This window comes from Pseudorasbora parva, chromosome 25, assembly GCF_024679245.1.
Source record: "Pseudorasbora parva isolate DD20220531a chromosome 25, ASM2467924v1, whole genome shotgun sequence".
Classification (NCBI taxonomy): Eukaryota; Metazoa; Chordata; class Actinopteri; order Cypriniformes; family Gobionidae; genus Pseudorasbora; species Pseudorasbora parva.
The window spans coordinates 4,055,353-4,076,145 of record NC_090196.1 but is presented as its reverse complement, the minus strand read 5'-3'; the positions used below and the strand labels follow the sequence as shown (position 1 = coordinate 4,076,145).

Here is a 20,793-nt window from a genome sequence, read left to right as displayed (position 1 = left end):
AGAGTGACATCATCATCAGGAGTGACAGACACCACACAGCTGACCTCATCACTGACCGCATCACACGGGGAGAGAGTGACATCATCATCAGGAGTGACAGACACATCACAGCTGACCTCATCACTGACCGCATCACACGGGGAGAGAGTGACGTCATCATCAGGAGTGACAGACACCACACAGCTGACCTCATCACTGACCGCATCACATGGGGAGAGAGTGACATCATCATCAGGAGTGACAGACACCACACAGCTGACCTCATCACTGACCGCATCACACGGGGAGAGAGTGACATCATCATCAGGAGTGACAGACGACACACAGCTGACCTCATCACTGACCGCATCACACGGGGAGAGAGTGACATCATCATCAGGAGTGACAGACTACACACAGCTGACCTCATCACTGACCGCATCACACGGGGAGAGAGGGACATCATCATCAGGAGTGACAGACACCACAAAGCTGACCTCATCACTGACCGCATCACACGGGGAGAGAGTGACATCATCATCAGGAGTGACAGACTACACACAGCTGACCTCATCACTGACCGCGTCACACGGGGAGAGAGGGACATCATCATCAGGAGTGACAGACACCACACAGCTGACCTCATCACTGACCGCATCACACGGGGAGAGAGTGACATCATCATCAGGAGTGACAGACGACACACAGCTGACCTCATCACTGACCGCATCACATGGGGAGAGAGTGACATCATCATCAGGAGTGACAGACACCACACAGCTGACCTCATCACTGACCGCATCACACGGGGAGAGAGGGACATCATCATCAGGAGTGACAGACACCACACAGCTGACCTCATCACTGACTGCATCACACGGGGAGAGAGCGACGTCATCATCAGGAGTGACAGACACATCACAGCTGACCTCATCACTGACCGCATCACACGGGGAGAAAGTGACATCATCATCAGGAGTGACAGACACCACACAGCTGACCTCATCACTGACCGCATCACACGGGGAGAGAGTGACATCATCATCAGGAGTGACAGACACCACACAGCTGACCTCATCACTGACCGCATCACACGGGGAGAGAGTGACATCATCATCAGGAGTAACAGACACATCACAGCTGACCTCATCACTGACCGCATCACACGGGGAGAGAGGGACATCATCATCAGGAGTGACAGACACCACACAGCTGACCTCATCACTGACCGCATCACACGGGGAGAGAGTGACATCATCATCAGGAGTAACAGACACATCACAGCTGACCTCATCACTGACCGCATCACACGGGGAGAGAGGGACATCATCATCAGGAGTAACAGACACATCACAGCTGACCTCATCACTGACCGCATCACACGGGGAGAGAGGGACATCATCATCAGGAGTGACAGAATGTTCCATACATTTTATAATAATAATAGATTTTAGTTATAATGCACTTTTCATTCCGAAGAATCTCAAAGTGCAACAAAGGGAAAAAATAAATAAATAAATAAATAATAACAAGTAAAAATATAGAATAATACAAACAATCAACCAACACACAACACATAACAGTTAAAAGCTTTTCTGAACAGAAAACAGAGCAGATGGTGGAAGTCTCTGTAAGCTCCACAGTACAAAATGTTTTGTAAATGTTTCAATTTTATAAGGTCCATACGTGAACATCTTTGCTGTTATTAAAGTGAATTAATTGCAACGTTAATAATGAAAAGAATACACTATAATATATCAAATTATTATTATTACTTTTTTGCTTTGTAAATATAACTAACTGTTGTGAATTGTTTAAAAATTACAACGTATCAAAAAAAATTGTTTATCTATGTTAGATAGAAGAACAGTAATAATCCGTCAGCGCTAGTCTGTCATACTTGCAGAACTAACCATATTCAAATAATAATTATTCAGTCTAACACTTACTATCACAGTCAGTCGAACAATAATCTGTCAGTCGGAAGTCGTGCGCATGCGCAGAAAGGGGGGAGGAGTCGCTGAAAAAAGGTGAATGGCTCTTATGGCTGGCTAGCTAATCAGATGGAGAAAAAACACATTAAAATGTTCCTGAGTGTGAACTTCACTACTATACATGTGCTCTAAAGCCTTTATAAGGATTTTATGATTGAAAGCATCTCTCTTTCTGTATGCGTTGCTCTTTAAGCCGAGAGTGATAGAGTCGTTTCCTCTGATCTCATGAGGCTTTAGCATGCTAGCATGCCCTCTGATTTTATATCTCTCCTGAGCGCCGATATCGACCCCAGTTCTCCTAAATCACTCTATTCCAAAGGTAAGAGCGTGTTTTTAACCACACTACGTCCTTTCTTTGTGCATTTAAGTCTATACGGAGGCGTTTAGTTGTGTATAAATATGAAGAATTGCTAACGTTACTTAGCACGAGAGGTTGAGCACGCGCTAGCTGTGTGTATTTATATATATGTGTGTGTATATGTATGAGGGAATGCGAGTCTATATGTATTCGTGTGTGAGAGAGAGTCTATATATAAGTGCGTGCGTTTGTGTGTATTTGAGTGTTTGTGTGTGTGCGTGTGTGTCTGTGTAAGGCAGGGAGAGAGAGCGAGCGGGTGGGTGGGTGTGTGTGTGTGTTTACCTTTACACACATTTTAAGTGACTCGTGGCTCCGAGACAACCAAGGTGTTTTGTCGAACAACTAACACGTATTTCAGACACGCTGTTGTTGTTGTGGTGGTGTTTTATGTCCACTGACTTTGAAGTACTCTAAAGTTGGACTAGTGTCATGGTGGATGATGCCTAGCATAATTAATATTTCAACACACTCAACTTGACAGCTAACATGTTGCTGAATATAGCTGGCAGTGTTTGTCATATTAGAAGGAAAGCACAGCATATGGTGTTTGTGTTGATAGGATGAGAATACACTGACGGTTAGAGGCTTATACGGTTACAGATACACACGTGGTAAGCCAATGAGAAGTGGATAACATCCCTTTTTTGGGTTTATTATGATGCAGATTTGAATATAAACTGAATGTTGTATATAAGATATATAAGTGCCCAAAACTTGCATTTAGATCACATAATTTAGTTTTTCTTCTTTTGAGATGGAATATTGACAGGGTTGTGCTGCAGTGTGTCAGTCACTAAAGACGATGAATAGCAAACCACATCCAATCAAATGCCCATGGACCAAATCAAGCCCCGCCCTACTTTTGTTCTTGTTTGCGAAGCAATTCAGAAAAGACTATCGTGACTTGCTTAAGCTCTTTTGAAGTTGTAGATTCTGATTGGCTGTCAGTTTTTATTTGTAATTATTTTTCAGCTCAAAGACCAACAGCTTTACTCCGTGTTGTTAGCATTGTTGTGGTGTCGACTTTTTCATTCTCGTAGACTTCTCGCTATTATAAACACGTTATCGTTCTTTGGAAACGGCCGTTCACACCAAGATGAATATCAGGAAAATTCGACATGAATCGTTCAGAAAATATGAGACACCCCTCGCTGCAGCCTGTAGCACGATGACGTAGCTGGATCAGATCCAATATGTACTGGATGGTGGATCGTTATGGAAATGTCATAGCCTACCGATCTCTGGGTTAACTTATAATGCGTATGCGCTGGTCTTAATGTATGATCATTATTGTATATAGATGATGTTCTAAACTGTGTAGTTGTAGTACTGATAAATAGTATTAAGTAGTTATTGATGAATAATTTTCATTAATGTGATGCTTAAATGATCCTAGCTTCGCTGTAAATGCATGCAAAACAGTTACAATTTTAATATATTCTGATCATACTTGCTGTTGAGTGGAAGGAAAAATGAGTCAAGTAATTGTCTCTGTAATTTTAATCCTCATGGTACAATGCAACACGATCTGTGAAGAACTTTAAAATACCAGTAGCCTACACATTCAAGGGAAATGCAAAACGTGTGTCCTGATGGCGTGGGCATGTTATTAATCATTACTTTTGCGTGAGCGGTTTGAGTATTTATCTATTCAGCAAAACTCTCCTGTGCATTCAGTGATGTCCCCAAAACTCTTCTGCGCGTGCGTATATGACGTCGTCGAATTTTGAATGAAACCACCGCGCATGCACGTCCATTACGTGTTGGATCCGATCCAGTACGTCATCGTGCTACAGGCTGCGGCGAGGACTTCTTGAAAAATATGGCAACGGCCAGATGGGCTGAATTAAAATGCAAATTCACTCTCTGACAGTAGGTGGCGTTTAAAGCAGAAATAGATTCAAACACTCGTATGATATATTCCTAAATGACAGTTATTCTGCTCTGTCTCATAAACCTTTGCCAAATTCACAGCGAACACTCAGATCTGATCCAGAGACAGCTGTCGTCATTCAACCACACAGGATTATTATTTCTGTCTTAAGATAATTCTGATTATCACAGAAGAGCTGGGAGAAAAGTTTATAGTTCAGGTATAAACTACAGGAGAGATCAAAATAGAGCAAACCACCTTTAGAAGTAACAAAGCTTCAAATAAAGATTGTAGTAATTAGGGATGGGCATTTTTGTCAATTTTTCCTTTCGATCATCGATAGGTGTCAAAAAAGAGTAATCGATTAACCGTGGGCGGGGCTTGTGCAGGGGGCGGGGCTTCTCCGTCAAGGAGATATGAAACTATTTTAAGACTGTTACGAAAATTTATGCTGACAAAATATGAGATGTCTATACAAATATGAACATATGACTATAAAAAATAACTGCTAGATGATGATTATGTCTTTGAAAAAGAAACTAAATAATGGTCTCTCTCTAATTACCCAGTCATTGATATCAGGGATTGTATTTGAGCTGAAACTGTGAATACACCACCCTGCCAGCGCCACCTGACTCTTGTTGATTTCCTGAGTGGCTTCTTTGTAGCTGAAGCCAAAATGAGTCCACACTTCAGCTCTGTAAACCGCGGGAGCGGAATAGTTCTATGGTCTTGTGAGGTTTGCGAATGCTAATGCACACACACACACACACACACACATTCACCTTGCGCTTCTCCGGCTTCAGTTACGTTCTGAGATAACACTGCCATCTAGCGGTTGGGTTGTATACAGTTTGCGGTTTAATTCGAACACAAGCCACGAATCTTGGATGTAAATAAATAAATATATTAATATTGATACTAGGGCTGCACGTTTTCAAGTTTTTCATTAACCGTTAACCGAGGCCCTTAGCGGTTAATACTCGGTTAACCATAGTGTGCGTCAGGGTTATTTTTAGTTTATTAATTTGACGACCACCATCTCCGTAGTGAACGCGCCTATAGAGAGAAATGCACATCATGGATTACACAATCAGAGAGTAGCCTATTTCTTTTCATTTTAAATTGTTAAAAGACATTTCAAGTTTCTTAAGATCTATTTCATGTCTGTGAGGCGTACGCTGAGTTTCGTTAAATTAGGATGAGATGCGCTCCAGTTCACGAGCAATGCGAGTGGCCGCGAGGGCGCCTGCACGATTAGAGCATGTAACGTTAGTAAAATATGCAGCCGAGAATGATTCACACAGACGTTTGCGTCAGCGTTTGACTCGCGCGGCTGATGAGCCTCTCCCGGCAGAGTTCAAGCATCTGTGGACTCGTCCCTTCAGCTCTGGCCATCTTGCTTTCAGTCCGCAATCAGCTTTTTTTTTCTTCTTCATTACAGTTAAAGTAACGTCTGCTTTTCTCTAGTCATTCACAAGTTTCTCACTTCAAACTTTCTTTCTTCTGATCCGTTATGCACAGCGCGCGCGGCTCCCGCTCTGCTTCTGCCCTAATGCGACTTTTAGTCCAGTGCGACGTATGTTATTTTCCTCTTCATGACGCATATTTTGACTGATGCGACTCATACTCCGGAGCGACTTATAGCCTGAAAAATGCGGTAAGCACTGCATTGCAATACTTGCATTTCGCCCCGTCACTCTCATTTTTAAAGTGCTCCCACGATTTCTTTGCCCGCTTAGAAAGCTGGTCATGACTTCTTCTTGTGGATACTACCCTAACCCTATGGATACTACAAATGTCTGGGAGCGCTCCGGCGGTCTCTAGGGGTGCAAACATATATTACAACTAAATTCAAGGCACGTCATTGACGCCACTTAACCGAGCAAAATGTTTCACTCGGTTACGCAATTTTTAACGGTTAATCGGTCAATCGGTTAACCATGGACACCCCTAATCGATACAGTGTTTTTGAGAATCGGTACAGTATCACCAAACAAAATATTGCGATACTCACGTGTATCGATATTTTCTTACACCCCTAGAAACCACCCACAATGCCTTGGCTTCATGGTGGCGAGGTTTGGAAGGGTGACAGCACTCATATTAGACAAACTAGACACAATCTAGTGTATTATCGGTCTCTAGCTGCTTGACCCGGGTCATGCTTTGGCCTCTTGTGTTGGATCCACGTGACATATGGGTTTAGCATTTCTAGATGATTGTTTTCCTCAGGTCACCACCTGCGTTTTACAAAGCCAGCGTTCACACATGAGGTGTGTAATTACTGTGACACTGTCCGGCTTTAAGATCAGTTTTCCTGTCTTTTCGGGTTCCTTTGAACAGATTTAATCCTTGGCCGAGGAGATCCGGGCGATCCCATTATCTCTCTGTCGTCCGGGGATGCGGTGTTGAAATGGCAGGAATGCACAACGTGGCATTCAGAGCTTCACTTTATTTCCCAAGCGTTCCTGCCGGGGAGGTCCGTCTGTGATCCTCGCAGTGCATCGACACTTCATCAATAGCCTAGAGAAAAAATGACAACGACCAACAAAGTCACAAATATTGTTCGTCCTCCTAGAATGAGCTGAGAAGGTTTTTTTTGTTTAATCATAACTGGATTCTCTCTCTCTCTCTCTCTCTCTCTCTCTCTCTCTCTCTCTCTCTCTCTCTCTCTCTCTCTCTCTCTCTCTCTCTCTCTCTCTCTCTGTATATATATATATATATATATATATATATATATATATATATATATATATATATATATATATATATATAAATTTAAACTTTATTTCACAATTGCTTTATTACCTAGGCCTCCGTAAACTAGCTACATTTTTGTATTGTATTTGTTTGTACATTTTGTTGCTTTCCTGTAGCTCAAACAGTAGAGCATGATGCTAGCAACACCAAGCTCATGGGTTCGATTCCCAAGGAAAGCAAGAATTGACAAAAAATGTAAAATGTGTACCTTGAATGCAATGTAAGTCGCTTTGGATAAAAGCATCTGCCAAATGCATAATTTTAAATGTATGTGAGCTGGTTTTATTCATTCACAACCCCCCCAGCCCCCTCTCAACGTTACAACAAAATCGGTAAATTTGTCCTAACCTTGACGCATGTAATTTTAATGTTTTCTATCTACATTTTAAAACATGACAGAAAACTTTAGGAGTTAACTGGTTTGGAACATAATGCAGATTTGTTCCCTAAGAAAATGTGATTTTATTTATTTAATTGTGATTTACTTTAATGAATGGGACACCAATGTGTACATTTACAAATTCAAATTTACATGAAAATTAAGGAGCGCATTTAGAAATTTTAGGGGTCAAATAATGTTATTTCTTAAAGGTGCACTATGTAAGATTTTGCAGTAAAATATCCAAACACCACTAGGCCAGTGTTATATATTAAGTTCAGTTGAGTACTTACAATATCCCAAATGTTTCCAGCTATTTGTAAATCTAGACTAAATTGCTGTTTTAACCAATGAACCAGGACGTGTGAGGGCATGGCCTGTCAGTGACATCATATCTGTGTTGCCCTCGGTTTCTGGTTTTATTCTTTAAAGCGGAAGATTGTGTTGTAGTGGGAAGTTGCTGTGGTTGTGTTTTCCAGGTAATGTCATGGTAAAACGGCTCCAGTGCTTCTGCAATCATGCTCCGGGGGACACAGTGTCCCTCCATGGGAGCCATAAACACCTCCTCTGCTTATTAAATATCTGCTGCTCATCAGCGATAATACCTTACCACACAACTACGGCTTCTCTTATTATGAAGCATGAGATCTGTTAGTAATGCCTGGCATTGTAGTAAATGTATCAGTATCATTATTGGATCATGTTATTTATTGCATATTTCCATACTTTGCTCTTTTTGGGATCTTTGTAAATGTCTGTGTCTAATAAACAATGCATGTGCTGTTAAACATAATGATAACTTTTAAACTCGCCTACATGTTTTTATGCAGGCTGTAATTTAGTAGCACACACCACCAATATTTTTGGTGCAGCTGTCTTGTCATTAGGGTTGGGCATCGTTTTGATTTGAACGATTCTGATTCCGATTCTTACTTTCGATTCCGGTTCTTTGAGGGGTGGAGTCAAAACATGTCACATCGATATTAATGCTATTTTCAATACAGTGGGGGAAAAACACTGCATATACTGTCAATTAGTTATTTTTTATATAATTTTTTTTTTGTCTGTCTTTTGAAAGTCTAGGCAATCAAACATTTCTTCTGAAGAGATCACTTTATATGATAAAGCTTTTAAGCTTTTTCTCATATATAAACATTGATCAATTACTATTAAAATTATCTCACAAATATTTGTTAACTCAATGTATTTTTTACAACGGGGTAATTGTGTTGCAATAGTTTACACACAGCACAAGTAAGCTTGATTTTGAATGGTCAATTGAATAAACAAAGATACATATTACAAAAAATAGCACAAATAAATACAATAGAATAAAATATATAAATGAAATAGACTGCTTTATTTTTTCGGGTAGGTCTAACATTCAGGTAAGAAACTGAATAAAAAAACGCAAAGTGGCTAAATAAATTTAAAATAACATTGGATAATGTTTTTGCAAAAAATTAAATAGTTTCATATAAAACCATTAAAGTTAGACAAGTTGATCAGTCAAGAGCAGTGTGATCGTTTGTCTTTTTGTAGTTTGACTTTGAATGACAAATGACTGCTGTCCCTTTAAGAACTGCTTGTTTCAGACTGTTTACATACTGTTCAAAATGTGCACTGAGAATTAGTTTGAGTGTATTTGACCAAAAATAAGCTGGAAAAAGAAGCGAATATTTGCACTTGTATGTCAGTGGCGGCTTTATTACGGTAGGCTATGTGTGTGTGTGTGCGCTTCAGATGTGAGCTTGAAATCTGCGGGGATTCGTAGAATTATGTGCAATCCCGCGCGAAATTCAGACCGATCACACACACTAACACTAACACGCTGTCGTAAGGAAAAGTCCAGCAGAACGCGCGTCCGTCGTGTTCAGAGGTTAACGTTAACCGGCTGAATGAGAATATATGCGGCTGCGCGTCAACTCGCTGTCGGTCAGAGAGGAGAGGAGAGGAGACGAGAGGAGACGAGAGGAGACGAGAGGAGAGCAGCTGGGATGGATTGTGTAGGCTGAGCAGGCTATCGTATCTTTTCAGATATTTCAGTATCGATATTTTTGACAACACTAGTTGCACTGTGCCGACCCAGGCTTTTAAAAGTGAAATAAATCCACACTTCAGAGCCGCTTGCCGGGCTTCCATGAACAAGCGGGCGCGCAAGCACCGGAAATCAGGTGGCCATGGAAACCAAAACTTGCGCGCTTGGAACCGAAGATCGGAACCGAAAACAAATTTTCTAAACGATTCCAATGGAATCGTTATTTTTTAAACGGTTCCAAGTTGGAACCAGTTCTCGATGCCCAACCCTACTTGTCATGCATATTTATTATACCTTGATTTTAGGGGTGTGTACACACTTGTTTGGTTCACTTGTTTCAATGTTGCTTGAGCACTTTTCCATTGAGAATGGGAACAGATTTCTATGGTTGGGATTGTGAGGTGGGTTTGTTTTTCAGGGTTGGGCTTGGCCCCCAGTGAAAGGAACTCTTAATGCTTCAACATATCTAGACATTTTGGACAATTTCATGCTCCCAACTTTGTGGGAACAGTTTGGGGACGGCCCCTTCCTGTCCCAGCATGACTGCGCTCCAGTGCACAAAGCGTCGGTCCATAAAGACATGAATGAAGAAAGTTTGGTGTGGAGGAACCTGACTGGCCTGCAGAGTCCTGAGCTCAACCCGATAGAACAGCTTTGGGATGTTAAAATGACTTTAGAAAAATGGCAGCATCATGATTTTATTCTCACCCAGAGATTGTTAGATCTATTAGTAAAATCTGTTGACTCTATCAATCTGTTTCTTTATATGCCAACTGCCCAACTGTGAAAAAATGGGAAATAAGCACTTCTTGTGTTTTTGTGTGTGTGTTTTTTTGGTCTCAAGTTTACATTCCTCAAGATAATCCTTTTAGATTCTGGTTCTTAAAGGGTTACTTCAGCGATTAGCATATGGCTTTGTATCAGTAGAAACCCTGGAGTATATTCAAATGATTGTGTGCCTGATTGTCTGACTCCCAATCTGAGTTAGTGATGTGAGACTCACACGGCGACTCGATCATTATATTGAACACACACATTCAGTTGTTAATTGTAGTGTCTGTTCTCTAACTCAGTCACAGTAATCCAGTAGCGGTGGCTTTGGGAATGGCCTCACAGGGCAGCGAAGCATTCTGGGAATTGTAGTCCTTCATCCCCATGAGACAAAAATTAATTTTCTGTCTTTTCTCAGTCTAGAAGGTACCAAATTAAAAAATAATTTCACATTTCTGCTACATTAATGACCTAATTTAAATACAGATTCATCTTCCCAGCGCTGAAGTACCCCTTTAAGCTCCGAACATACTCTGCAAGAACAAAGAAATTTGTCTGTTTTCTCGAGGTGGCAAGAACAAGAACAAAGTTTGTTCTTGCCAGTACATTCCATGCATTAACCATGCCCACTTTAAACTTTATTTGCTAGGGTGTTGGGCTTGTGGTAGCCTGAGCATTGCTATATGGTTTCTAGGGTGTTTTTTCCAGATCACGTCCTCTGATGGGGTTTGCCAGCGGTTGCCCTAGAAGTGAAACAGAAGAAGCTTGATTACTTTGGTTTTTGACCACTGAAAATGTCTAGAATACTCGTGGAGCCGCATTATGATCTCCATATCTCTGGGACTGAACCATCAAGAGCCTTTAAAATGAAGAAACTCAAAGAAAATTTGTTAAGAACCAGAATCTTAAAGGATATTATGATATCTTTAATACTTCTTGAAAGGACAGCAACTAACGATTATTTTGATAATCGATTAGTTGGTTGATTATTTTACCGATTAATTGGTTAAAAGGCCATTTTAATTTTATTGACAAAAGACACCATTCTACATCCTGTCCTTCAAACACACGTCAGCTAAATGCTATGAAAAAAATGCATGGTGAATATATTTACCATTACATAAATTAACCATGGGTTTGCAATGAACAAAACAATAATAATAATAAATAAATAACAAGGTTATTATTCAGTGGTAACCACAAATTAACCATAGTTTTGGTTCAAATCCAGTTTAACTATATGGTTTTTCTGTGGTTATACAAATGGTAAAACTGCAAATGGACAAAAAAAAGCATGGTTTTATTATAATAAAAACATGGTTTTACGATCTAATAGAACCATAGAAATATAAACCTCTTACATTTATATTCACTTACACGCTGTTCTCTCTTTACAGTTACTACTCTCATAAATTACTTGAATGGCATGGAAGCTTTGTGTACAGAGAGCAGACCTGGCTAATCGCTTGAGAATTGTTACCAATTTTATCGATCAGTTGTTGCTTTTGATATATAAAAGGTCATGATATCAGATTATACTGTAAGTTTCAGAGCTGAAAACTTCCTTTTTAGTCAAAGAAAAGCTTTTATAGACACCAGTAGCCCCACCCAATGACTCCTCTAATCCAGTAGCCCCGCCCACCGACTCGTCTAATTCAGTAGGTAGCCCCATCCACCGAATCATCTAATTCAGTATCCCCGCCCACCGACTCATCTAATCCAGTAGCCCCACCCACCGACTCATCTAATCCAGTAGCCCCGCCCACCCATCTAATCCAGTAGCCCCGCCCACCCATCTAATCCAGTAGCCCCGCCCACCCATCTAATCCAGTAGCCCCGCCCACCGACTCATCTAATCCAGTAGCCCCGCCCACCGACTCATCTAATCCAGTAGCCCCGCCCACCGACTCATGGAGCTGATCGGCTAGCCAGCAGCAATAAACGTGGAAGAAGATAGCAAGATATTGTGGAAGAACACATTCGCTGCATAAGCTTCCTTCGGATCCTAATATTAGGAATGTGTGACACTTCATTTATTTTTGATGAAGGTCCAGCTCATGTGGGGAAGACCGTTTGTGTGTTTGCTTCATTTCACTGCTGAATCGTTCGTAAACCAGTCTCAAGAGCTGGATTTGCAGACACAATGCTGTGCCTTCTATATTGGATCTGACAGGAATGGTGCAACAAATTTATGTGAGTAAAACGTCTTTTATAAGTAATATTAGTAGTCCCGGGGCTGTACTAGACCAAAACGTACGCCCGTCGGCAGAAATTCCTGCTTGATCTGGGCGCGCACGTGTGTGTGTGTGTGCGCGCGTGCTTATAATATCGACCGATCGTGTGGGTGCGGGCCATGTAATACAATAGCAGGTGGATGAGAAATAAATCAGTGTGTTTGTTTGATAAAGACAAGTTGCCACTTTCAAAATAATCTCCCCCTCGTGAACTGAACTGACAGGGGCTAGATATGACAACGGAGCTTAAGCTCATTAAATATAGGGATGCATTGGCCGGGACCAGCAACCTTTTTTTTTTTTTTTTTTTTTGCTGATTTTTCCGGAAGTACGCACACATACGTTTATATTACAATCATTCGTGAACATGTCACTTGTGTGGAAGTATTTTGCAATATGCGAGCAGGACTGGAAATGCAGCGCTACCTGTCTGAAGCACAGATACCATGAAGCGAAAAGCCGTCGGTGTACTGGCACACAAATAAGAGCCGCTTTCCTGCACTCGCTGAAGTTGCGCGAGCTTACCTCTCTGCGCCGTGCACAAGCGTAGATAGCGAGCGCTTGTTCAGCTCAGCTTCTCACATGATGGACGAGAAACCCGAAAAGCTTCTGTTTGTAAAAAAGAACATCCATGCTCTTTTGAAGTGAAATACTATCAGTTAAGGATGATTTTATTTTTTAGTTTACCTTAATTACATTGACCTAATTTGGTTTAAAAAGCACCTGATGTAGCATTTTTGTTTTCTTTGTTTTTTCGTTGCACTAAACATTATTTGATTGAACATTTTTGGAACAATGTATTTATATATATATATATATATATATATATTTGAATTATTTAATAAAATTATTTATTTTAATTTAACTGGTAAATACTGTTTTTTCTTTACACTGAATTTAAAAACAAATGCTGATTTAAGTAAATTCTTTGTTTGTATTGTTGAATGTGTGTTGATTGTGTTGTTTGGATTGCAGAATATGCAGTTGTTAAAGTTAATAGGTAATGTTAATTTTTACATAGGTTCAACCTAATTTAATTTCCCATTAATTTCAGATTGCAAACTTTTCATTGGCCAAAAGCCAATTTGGCCTATTAAACACCAAATAAACATCTTGTTCATGTATACTTCCTTTTTTTATTGTTTGTTGCTTAAAATAAATTAAAATCGGAAATCGGTATCAGAATTGGCCAGTTTGCTTGTAAAAAATCTGAATCGGCCATTTAGAATCATGATCGGTGCATCCCTAATTAAATATGCAAATCTTATCCAATCCTAGCCGTGGGCATTTGCTTCCAAGTCTCCAGTGACACGCCCATCAAAACCCAGCCTTCAGGAGAGAGACTCAAAACCAGTGTAGAAAATAGACTATTACTGATTAGTTATGCTGTTTTTGAATTTAAAAACCACACAAATGTCATTAGTTAACCTCAGATAACAATATAAAAAAAAGAAAAAAATCCAGTTCATGACACCTTTAATATTTCGGCTTTCATCAATATTTATGTTTGTCTTTCTACAGAAAAGTCAAAAATCTGAGCCGGGAAGATTCTGAAATTTGGTTGACCCTATTGCTCAATATTGTATTGTTCTTTGCCGTTGACAGCAGGTTAACGCCTCACCTTGACCTTGTGTCTGTTTCAGAGTCGGTGTATGACCTGCTCCCTAAAGAGCTGCAATTGCCCTCGGTCGTACAGCAGGACAGCCCCAGCATGAGCCAGAAGAGCGGAGGAGAAGCCGGCCCTCCTCCTGCCGCCCCGCTGGCCTCAGGTACGCCCCTCACATCGCCCTGTCCTGCCGCCGCCATCTTTCTGCTCAAACTCGACCGACTCTCGGGTTCACGGTCTGTGTGTGTGAAGCCACTTCCTGTGATGCTAAACTACCTTTTGGGTCTTTTGTGTCTCTGGATCTTTACTGGTGGTGTTATCTTTTTGATTGTTTTTTTTTATTTATTTTTTGCCTCTGCATATTAGGGCTGTGCAATATATCGAAATTATCAAAATATCGCAAATATGCATATCACAACAGCACGCAATATCTGAATGATTTTAATAGGTGCTTTAACATTGTGAAAAGTGTACAGGTTGATGTATATAGCAGAGAATCGACAGGGCACACGACTTACTTATGGGACTTGTGTGATGTTACTAAATGCAAAAAATGTGAAAACAACTCCTTGCAGTCTCGCGCTATCTGACACACACACACACACACACACACACACACACACACACACTTTGTCTTTGTTTATCTGGATGTTCTTGAGGTTCAGTTTTAGGTTGATATAACTATATATTACCAAGTCAAGCAAAGAGTTTTTGGTATTGAAATATTTGCATTACATTTTTTGTTTGCTTACATTGATGTTAAAATTGTTTTGTCAGATTTGTGACAAATTGTTGTTGTAGTGATGCTTTATTTTCCCAGAAAGAATGTAAAACACATACACGGTATCATTCTCAGTTTTAAATAATTTTTTTAGATATAGTTTAAATAGATTCTACACACTAATAACAATATCGTAACGCATATTGAATATCGCATTATTTAACAAGGTACTGCATATCGCATTTTTCTTCAATATCGCACAGCCCTACTGCATATGGGTTTGTTTGCATTCCTTTCAGACCTGTGCTTCCTGTTTCACTTTTTTAAAACCCATCTGCACGTCCTGACCTTTTTGGTTGCACCTTTTTTTGCATTTCACGTTCCACTTTTTATTTCTCTCTCTCCTTTTGGCTGTTTAGGTCATTTCAGATTTTGCGGCTAACTCATTTCGAGTGTTTTACGTGACCTGTCCCATTAAATCTGTTAAAAAGAGCTTCCTGTTATTGAGGTCAAGTGATTTCCTGATTTTCCTCTGTCCATGTTCTGGAGTCTCTGCCTGTTGAGGGCATGTTATGGTTGAGCAGCGGTCCTTAGCGCATTAGATGATACCTAAAATAATTATATTAGAAGCCATTTTTCTGCTTTGGCTACAAATATATTGGCGTTTGGCCTAATTTGGGGCTTCTCTCTCTTCACTTCTTTTTGGAAGGCCTTTGCTGCTTTCAACTAATGATTAAAAGGCTTGTAATCAGAGCAGGGCTGGGCAATATAGCATAAAAAAGCCTTTGTTATCAAGTAAATGAAGAAAAATGTAATACAAGAAATGAAATGTAATGAAATGCACCAATATAATAATGCATATTAACAGCATAATGCTTAATACAATGTTTAATAGTCTGGATGGAATCAAAATTCATTGTTTTATTTCTTATTGATTCACTGATCTGTGCTTTTTTAATGAAAATTTATTGAATTCAAAATCTTCGTAATCATGTGATATGCTCCAATTGCTGCCAAATGAAAGATAAGCCAATCACGGTCAGGTCGCATTCACCGTACGCTCATTTTTATTATTTTTTACAATCGTCAAATACCAAGGGATAAAATTGATCAAATCAAGTCCTGTTCTACACATTTTGCCGTTTCACTCAGAAATACAGCACAATACAGTTTTAAAGTAGTTCTCAACTTCCATTTTATGTCAACTTCAATTAAATCTTTTTGTGTTAAAGGGGACCTATGCAAAACTCACTTTTACAGTGTTGTCAAAAGTGCCAACCTAGTCAAAAATACACAAATTTAAGAAATGTGCTGCTTTGAGCACTGTTGAGTGGAATCGTAAACGTTTTGGACTGGCCATTGTGCTTATGCGCTCATCATATACAGTGCCTAGCGAAAGTATTTGGCGACCTTTTGCCAAATTTCAGGCTTCAAACATAATGATATGAAACTGTATTTTTTTTTTTGTGAAGAATCAACAACAAGTGGGACACAATCATGAAGTGGAACGAAATTTATTGGATTTTTCAAACTTTTTTAACAAATCAAAAACTGAAAAATTGAGCGTGCAAAATTATTCGGCCGCTTTACTTTCAGTGCAGCAAACTCTCTCCAGAAGTTCAGTGAGGATCTCTGGATGATCCAATGTTGACCTAAATGACTAATGATGATAAATAGAATCCACCTGTATGTAATCAAGTCTCCGTATAAATGCACGGCACTGTGATAGTCTCAGAGGTCCGTTTAAAGCGCAAAGAGCATCATGAAGAACAAGGAACACACCAGGCAGGTCCGAGATAATGTTGTGGAGAAGTTTAAAGCCGGATTTGGATACAAAAAGATTTCCCAAGCTTTAAACATCCCAAGGAGCACTGTGCAAGCGATAATATTGAAATGGAAGGAGTATCAGACCACTGCAAATCTACCAAGACCTGGCCGTCCCTCTAAACTTTCAGCTCATACAAGGAGAAGACTGATCAGAGATGCAGCCAAGAGGCCCATGATCACTCTGGAGGAACTGCAGAGATCTACAGCTGAGGTGGGAGACTCTGTCCATAGGGCAACAATCAGTCGTATACTGCACAAATCTGGCCTTTATGGAAGAGTGGCAAGATGAAAGCCATTTCTTAAAGATATCCATAAAAAGTGTCATTTAAAGTTTGCCACAAGCCACCTGGGAGACGCACCAAACGTGGAAGAAGGTGCTCTGGACAGATGGAAGCAAAATTGAACTTTTTGGCAACAATGCAAAATGTTATGTTTGGCGTAAAAGCAACACAGCTCATCACCCTGAACACATCATCCCCACTGTCAAACATGGTGGTGGCAGCATCATGGTTTGGGCCTGCTTTTCTTCAGCAGGGACAGGGAAGATGGTTAAAATTGATGGGAAGATGGATGGAGCCAAATACAGGACCATTCTGGAAGAACCTGATGGAGTCTGCAAAAGACCTGATACTGGGACGGAGATTTGTCTTCCAACAAGACAATGATCCAAAACATAAAGCAAAATCTACAATCGAATGGTTCAAAAATAAACACATCCAGGTGTTAGAATGGCCAAGACAAAGTCCAGACCTGAATCCAATCGAGAATCTGTGGAAAGAACTGAAAACTGCTGTTCACAAACGCTCTCCATCCAACCTCACTGAGCTCCAGCTGGAGGAGGAATGGGCAAACATTTCAGTCTCTCGATGTGCAAAACTGATAGAGACAAACCTCAAGAGACTCACAGCTGTAATCGCAGCAAAAACTGTCTCTACAAAGTATTAACTTAAGGGGGCCGAATAATTTTGCACGCCCAATTTTTCAGTTTTTGATTTGTTAAAAAAGTTTGAAATATCCAATAAATTTCGTTCCACTTCATGATTGTGTCCCACTTGTTGTTGGCTCTTCACAAAAAAATTACAGTTTCATACCATTATGTTTGAAGCCTGAAATGTGGCAAAACGGCGCAAAGTTCAAGGGGGCCGGAGGGCACTGTACGTCTGTGATTGGCTACGATGATCAGCGCTTCAAAATCATTAAAAAAAAGCATGTCTGAATGGCTACGATGATCAGCGCTTCAAAATCATGCTGTAAATATACATCAATGAAGCTTTTCACAGAGCACTTGCACAGTTACGGGAGTGTTCGAAAGCAGTTCTATACACACCTTGGCAATAGAATCACCAATTTTTGTGAAAGTGGCCAGACTGATATATCTTTTTTTTAACATTATATTATACTTGTATATATTACACCTAATTGATCAATATCTTTGTAAAATAAGCTGTATAGGCTCTGCCCTTTTCTGGAAAAGGGGGCGGGGTGCATTAGCTCATTTGCATTTAAAGATACACACACAAACACCAACACAAGACATTTAAGGCATTGCATAATAAATGATCTGTGGGGTGTTTTGAGCTGAAACATCACACGTGTTCTTGGGACTTATTTTGTAGAAAAGGGGCATAATAGGTCCCCTTTAAATCATCTGGCACATGATAAATCCAATGCCACACAAGGATGTGTCTGAACCTTCTAGACGAGTGACGTAAAACAAAGACTTTTGGTTAATTTAATACATTTGCATAAATTAATCTGATAATCTTTGTTTAAAATCATTTCGATATATTTACAACTTTGCTTCCTCAACAAAGTAATGACACAAATATTGCCCAGTCCTAATTAAAAGGCAATACTCTGAATGCAAGTATGTTTTCAGGTTAATGTTACACTGCGTCCTGTTTTGACAGGAAGCTGAGGGATCTTTAAGCCAAGCAGCCCAGACTAATATCAGTGTTTATACACCAATACATTTGAGGTAAAACAATCAACCAAAACCAAACTAGGACAGTGAGAACACCATTTCTGTACACAAACTGGCCCAATAAATTTGTAATTTATAAAAACAGATGTTTTTATGAAAATTATGATTTTATTATTTATTTTTTGCTCAAATGATTCTGACCAAAATTTGCAGATATCTACATTGGATGACCAGCACTTATTGTTTATTCGCTGTCATTTGTCGTTTTTATTCCAGGGAGTTCCCTCTGAATCAGGGAGAGTCTGCATATAAAATGGTCTGCAGTTCTCTGCTTCGTAGGTCAGAAGCTTGTTTATTCTGTCTCCATGGCTACGTTCAGTCCCAACCAAATTGTCCAATTGGCATGCATTAGTCAACACCTCAGGATTTTCATTGTCCAATATTAATGTGTCTATGAGAGGCTGTTTTGAATAGCTCAGCACCAAAGCAGTTCGCCCAATTGGCATGTATTAGTCTCAGAGTTATCATTGGCCAATATCATTTGTCTGTGAAAGGCTAGATTTGAATAAATCAGCTCTGGGTTATGCAGAACAACAAATGCTCTGTCTGTATATCCCCCATGCATGTATAATATTTGCTTTTTTATGGTAGGACTCAGTTATCGGGCCATTATTGAGATTATACAAAAGGCATTGGACAATGTATCAGCTTAATTTAGTCTCAACAAGACAGATAAAGGGCACTGACCAGATTCCATGTCGAGTTTCACTGCTTGATCGGGACTGCTAGCCAGATGTTGAAGGGATGTTTGTTAATCGCTCTGCATTGTGCACACTACAGATGCTGCTGCCACTTGCGCCGCCGCCTCCTCCCCTGGAGGACTCGGCAGTACACTTCCTTCCTGTCCCAGCATGCTCTCTGCTACCTCAGCCCAAGAGCAGGCGTCCCGGCTCGGCCCGGCCACGGAGGGGATTTCGGAGAGATTGGGTGTGGAGCCAGGTTTAGCGGATGCTAATGGAGCCGCACAGAGCCAGGCCACCCCATCCAAACGCCGGACTGTCCTGAGCATCTCTCCGCCTCCGGAGGATTTGCTAGATGACAGCCGCATGTCCTGCCAGGATGATCTGCCTCCAAACCCAGATTCGGAGCAGAGCGGAAGCATGTGGATGGATGAATCCGTGTCCAACTTTAGCATGGGCAGCAGTAGTTCGTACAACGACAATACTGAAGTGCCCAGAAAATCCCGGAAGAGAACACCTCGGCAGCGGCCCGGCCCGAAACCGGCGGCCCGAGAGGAAGCCGGCATGGATGTGTTTGATGCAGACAGCGCCAAAGCGCCGCACTTTGTTCTTTCACAACTGGGTTCAGACACCAAAGTCACACCCAAAGTGAGGTTGGTGTCCTTGCATTTTCTCATTTTTGAATAGAAGGGGTGCACACTGCAAAAAATGCTCTTCTTATTTAGTATTTCTTTCTTGTTTCCAGTCCAGATATCTAAATATTCTTAAATCAAGATGAATTTAGAAGAATAAAACGACATAATATATTATGTCGAAAAATATCAAAATGAAGAGAGTTTTTGCTTAAAACAAGTTAAATGATCTGCCAATGGGGTGAGAAAAATAATCTTATTTCTGTTTGGGACGGAAACAAGATTTCAATCAGAAACAAGATTATTATTCTCACCCCATTGGCAGATCATTTTGCCTGTTTTAAGCAAAAACTCACTTCATTTTGATTTTATTTTCAACAAAACAAGAAAAAATATCTTTTGTCGTTTTACTGATCAAGTAAATGCATCTTGATTTAAGAATTGTTAGATATTTAGACTAGAAACAAGACGCACTTACTGAGTAAGAAGAGCATTTTTTGCAGTGTATCAAAGATTTTCTTTTTAAATGTTCTTTCTTTTATGTCGCCTTTAGCTCCCTGGAAGTGTCAAACAATCAGAAAGGTGGGCTTCTTTCCATCCAGTACCCGCAGAAGAGCGAAGGGAAGGAGCTGAAGATTTTGGTTCAGCCGGAGACGCAGCACAGAGCTCGATACCTCACAGAGGGAAGCAGAGGATCTGTCAAAGACCGGACACAGCAAGGCTTCCCCACGATCAAAGTAAGAATTTAATTAACATTACATTAGAGACAGAGCGTGTTTAGGCCACGCCCACACCGGGGGGGAGAACAATACAACGCTCTCCATTGACTTTGTCTTGCGTGAAGCGGTTGCCTCGTCTTTTCATACTTATAACAAAAAAACAGAACAATGTCTAAAAGCTGATATGTGACCAGGTGTACAGCAAACAAGATAAAAATAAGTTTTTATAAGCTGT

The 20,793-nt window shown here is 40.3% G+C and overlaps 1 protein-coding gene across 3 annotated transcripts in view; it reads left to right on the top strand.

The window, feature by feature from the left end:
- The first annotated feature begins 1,971 nt into the window (after window positions 1-1,971).
- nfat5a (nuclear factor of activated T cells 5a) overlaps window positions 1,972-20,793 on the top strand; it is a 41,535-nt gene continuing 22,713 nt past the window's right edge. The window contains exons 1-4 of one of the 3 annotated variants that reach the window (XM_067437058.1): window positions 1,972-2,009; window positions 14,033-14,158; window positions 19,308-19,860; window positions 20,393-20,576. In XM_067437058.1, the coding sequence (XP_067293159.1) occupies window positions 14,101-14,158; window positions 19,308-19,860; window positions 20,393-20,576 (795 nt within the window). In that variant the 5' untranslated portion in view covers window positions 1,972-2,009; window positions 14,033-14,100. Of the gene's footprint in view, window positions 2,293-14,032; window positions 14,159-18,743; window positions 18,807-19,307; window positions 19,861-20,392; window positions 20,577-20,793 lie in introns of those variants that run through there. The other 2 variants (XM_067437057.1, XM_067437059.1) reach the window with 2 other exon arrangements.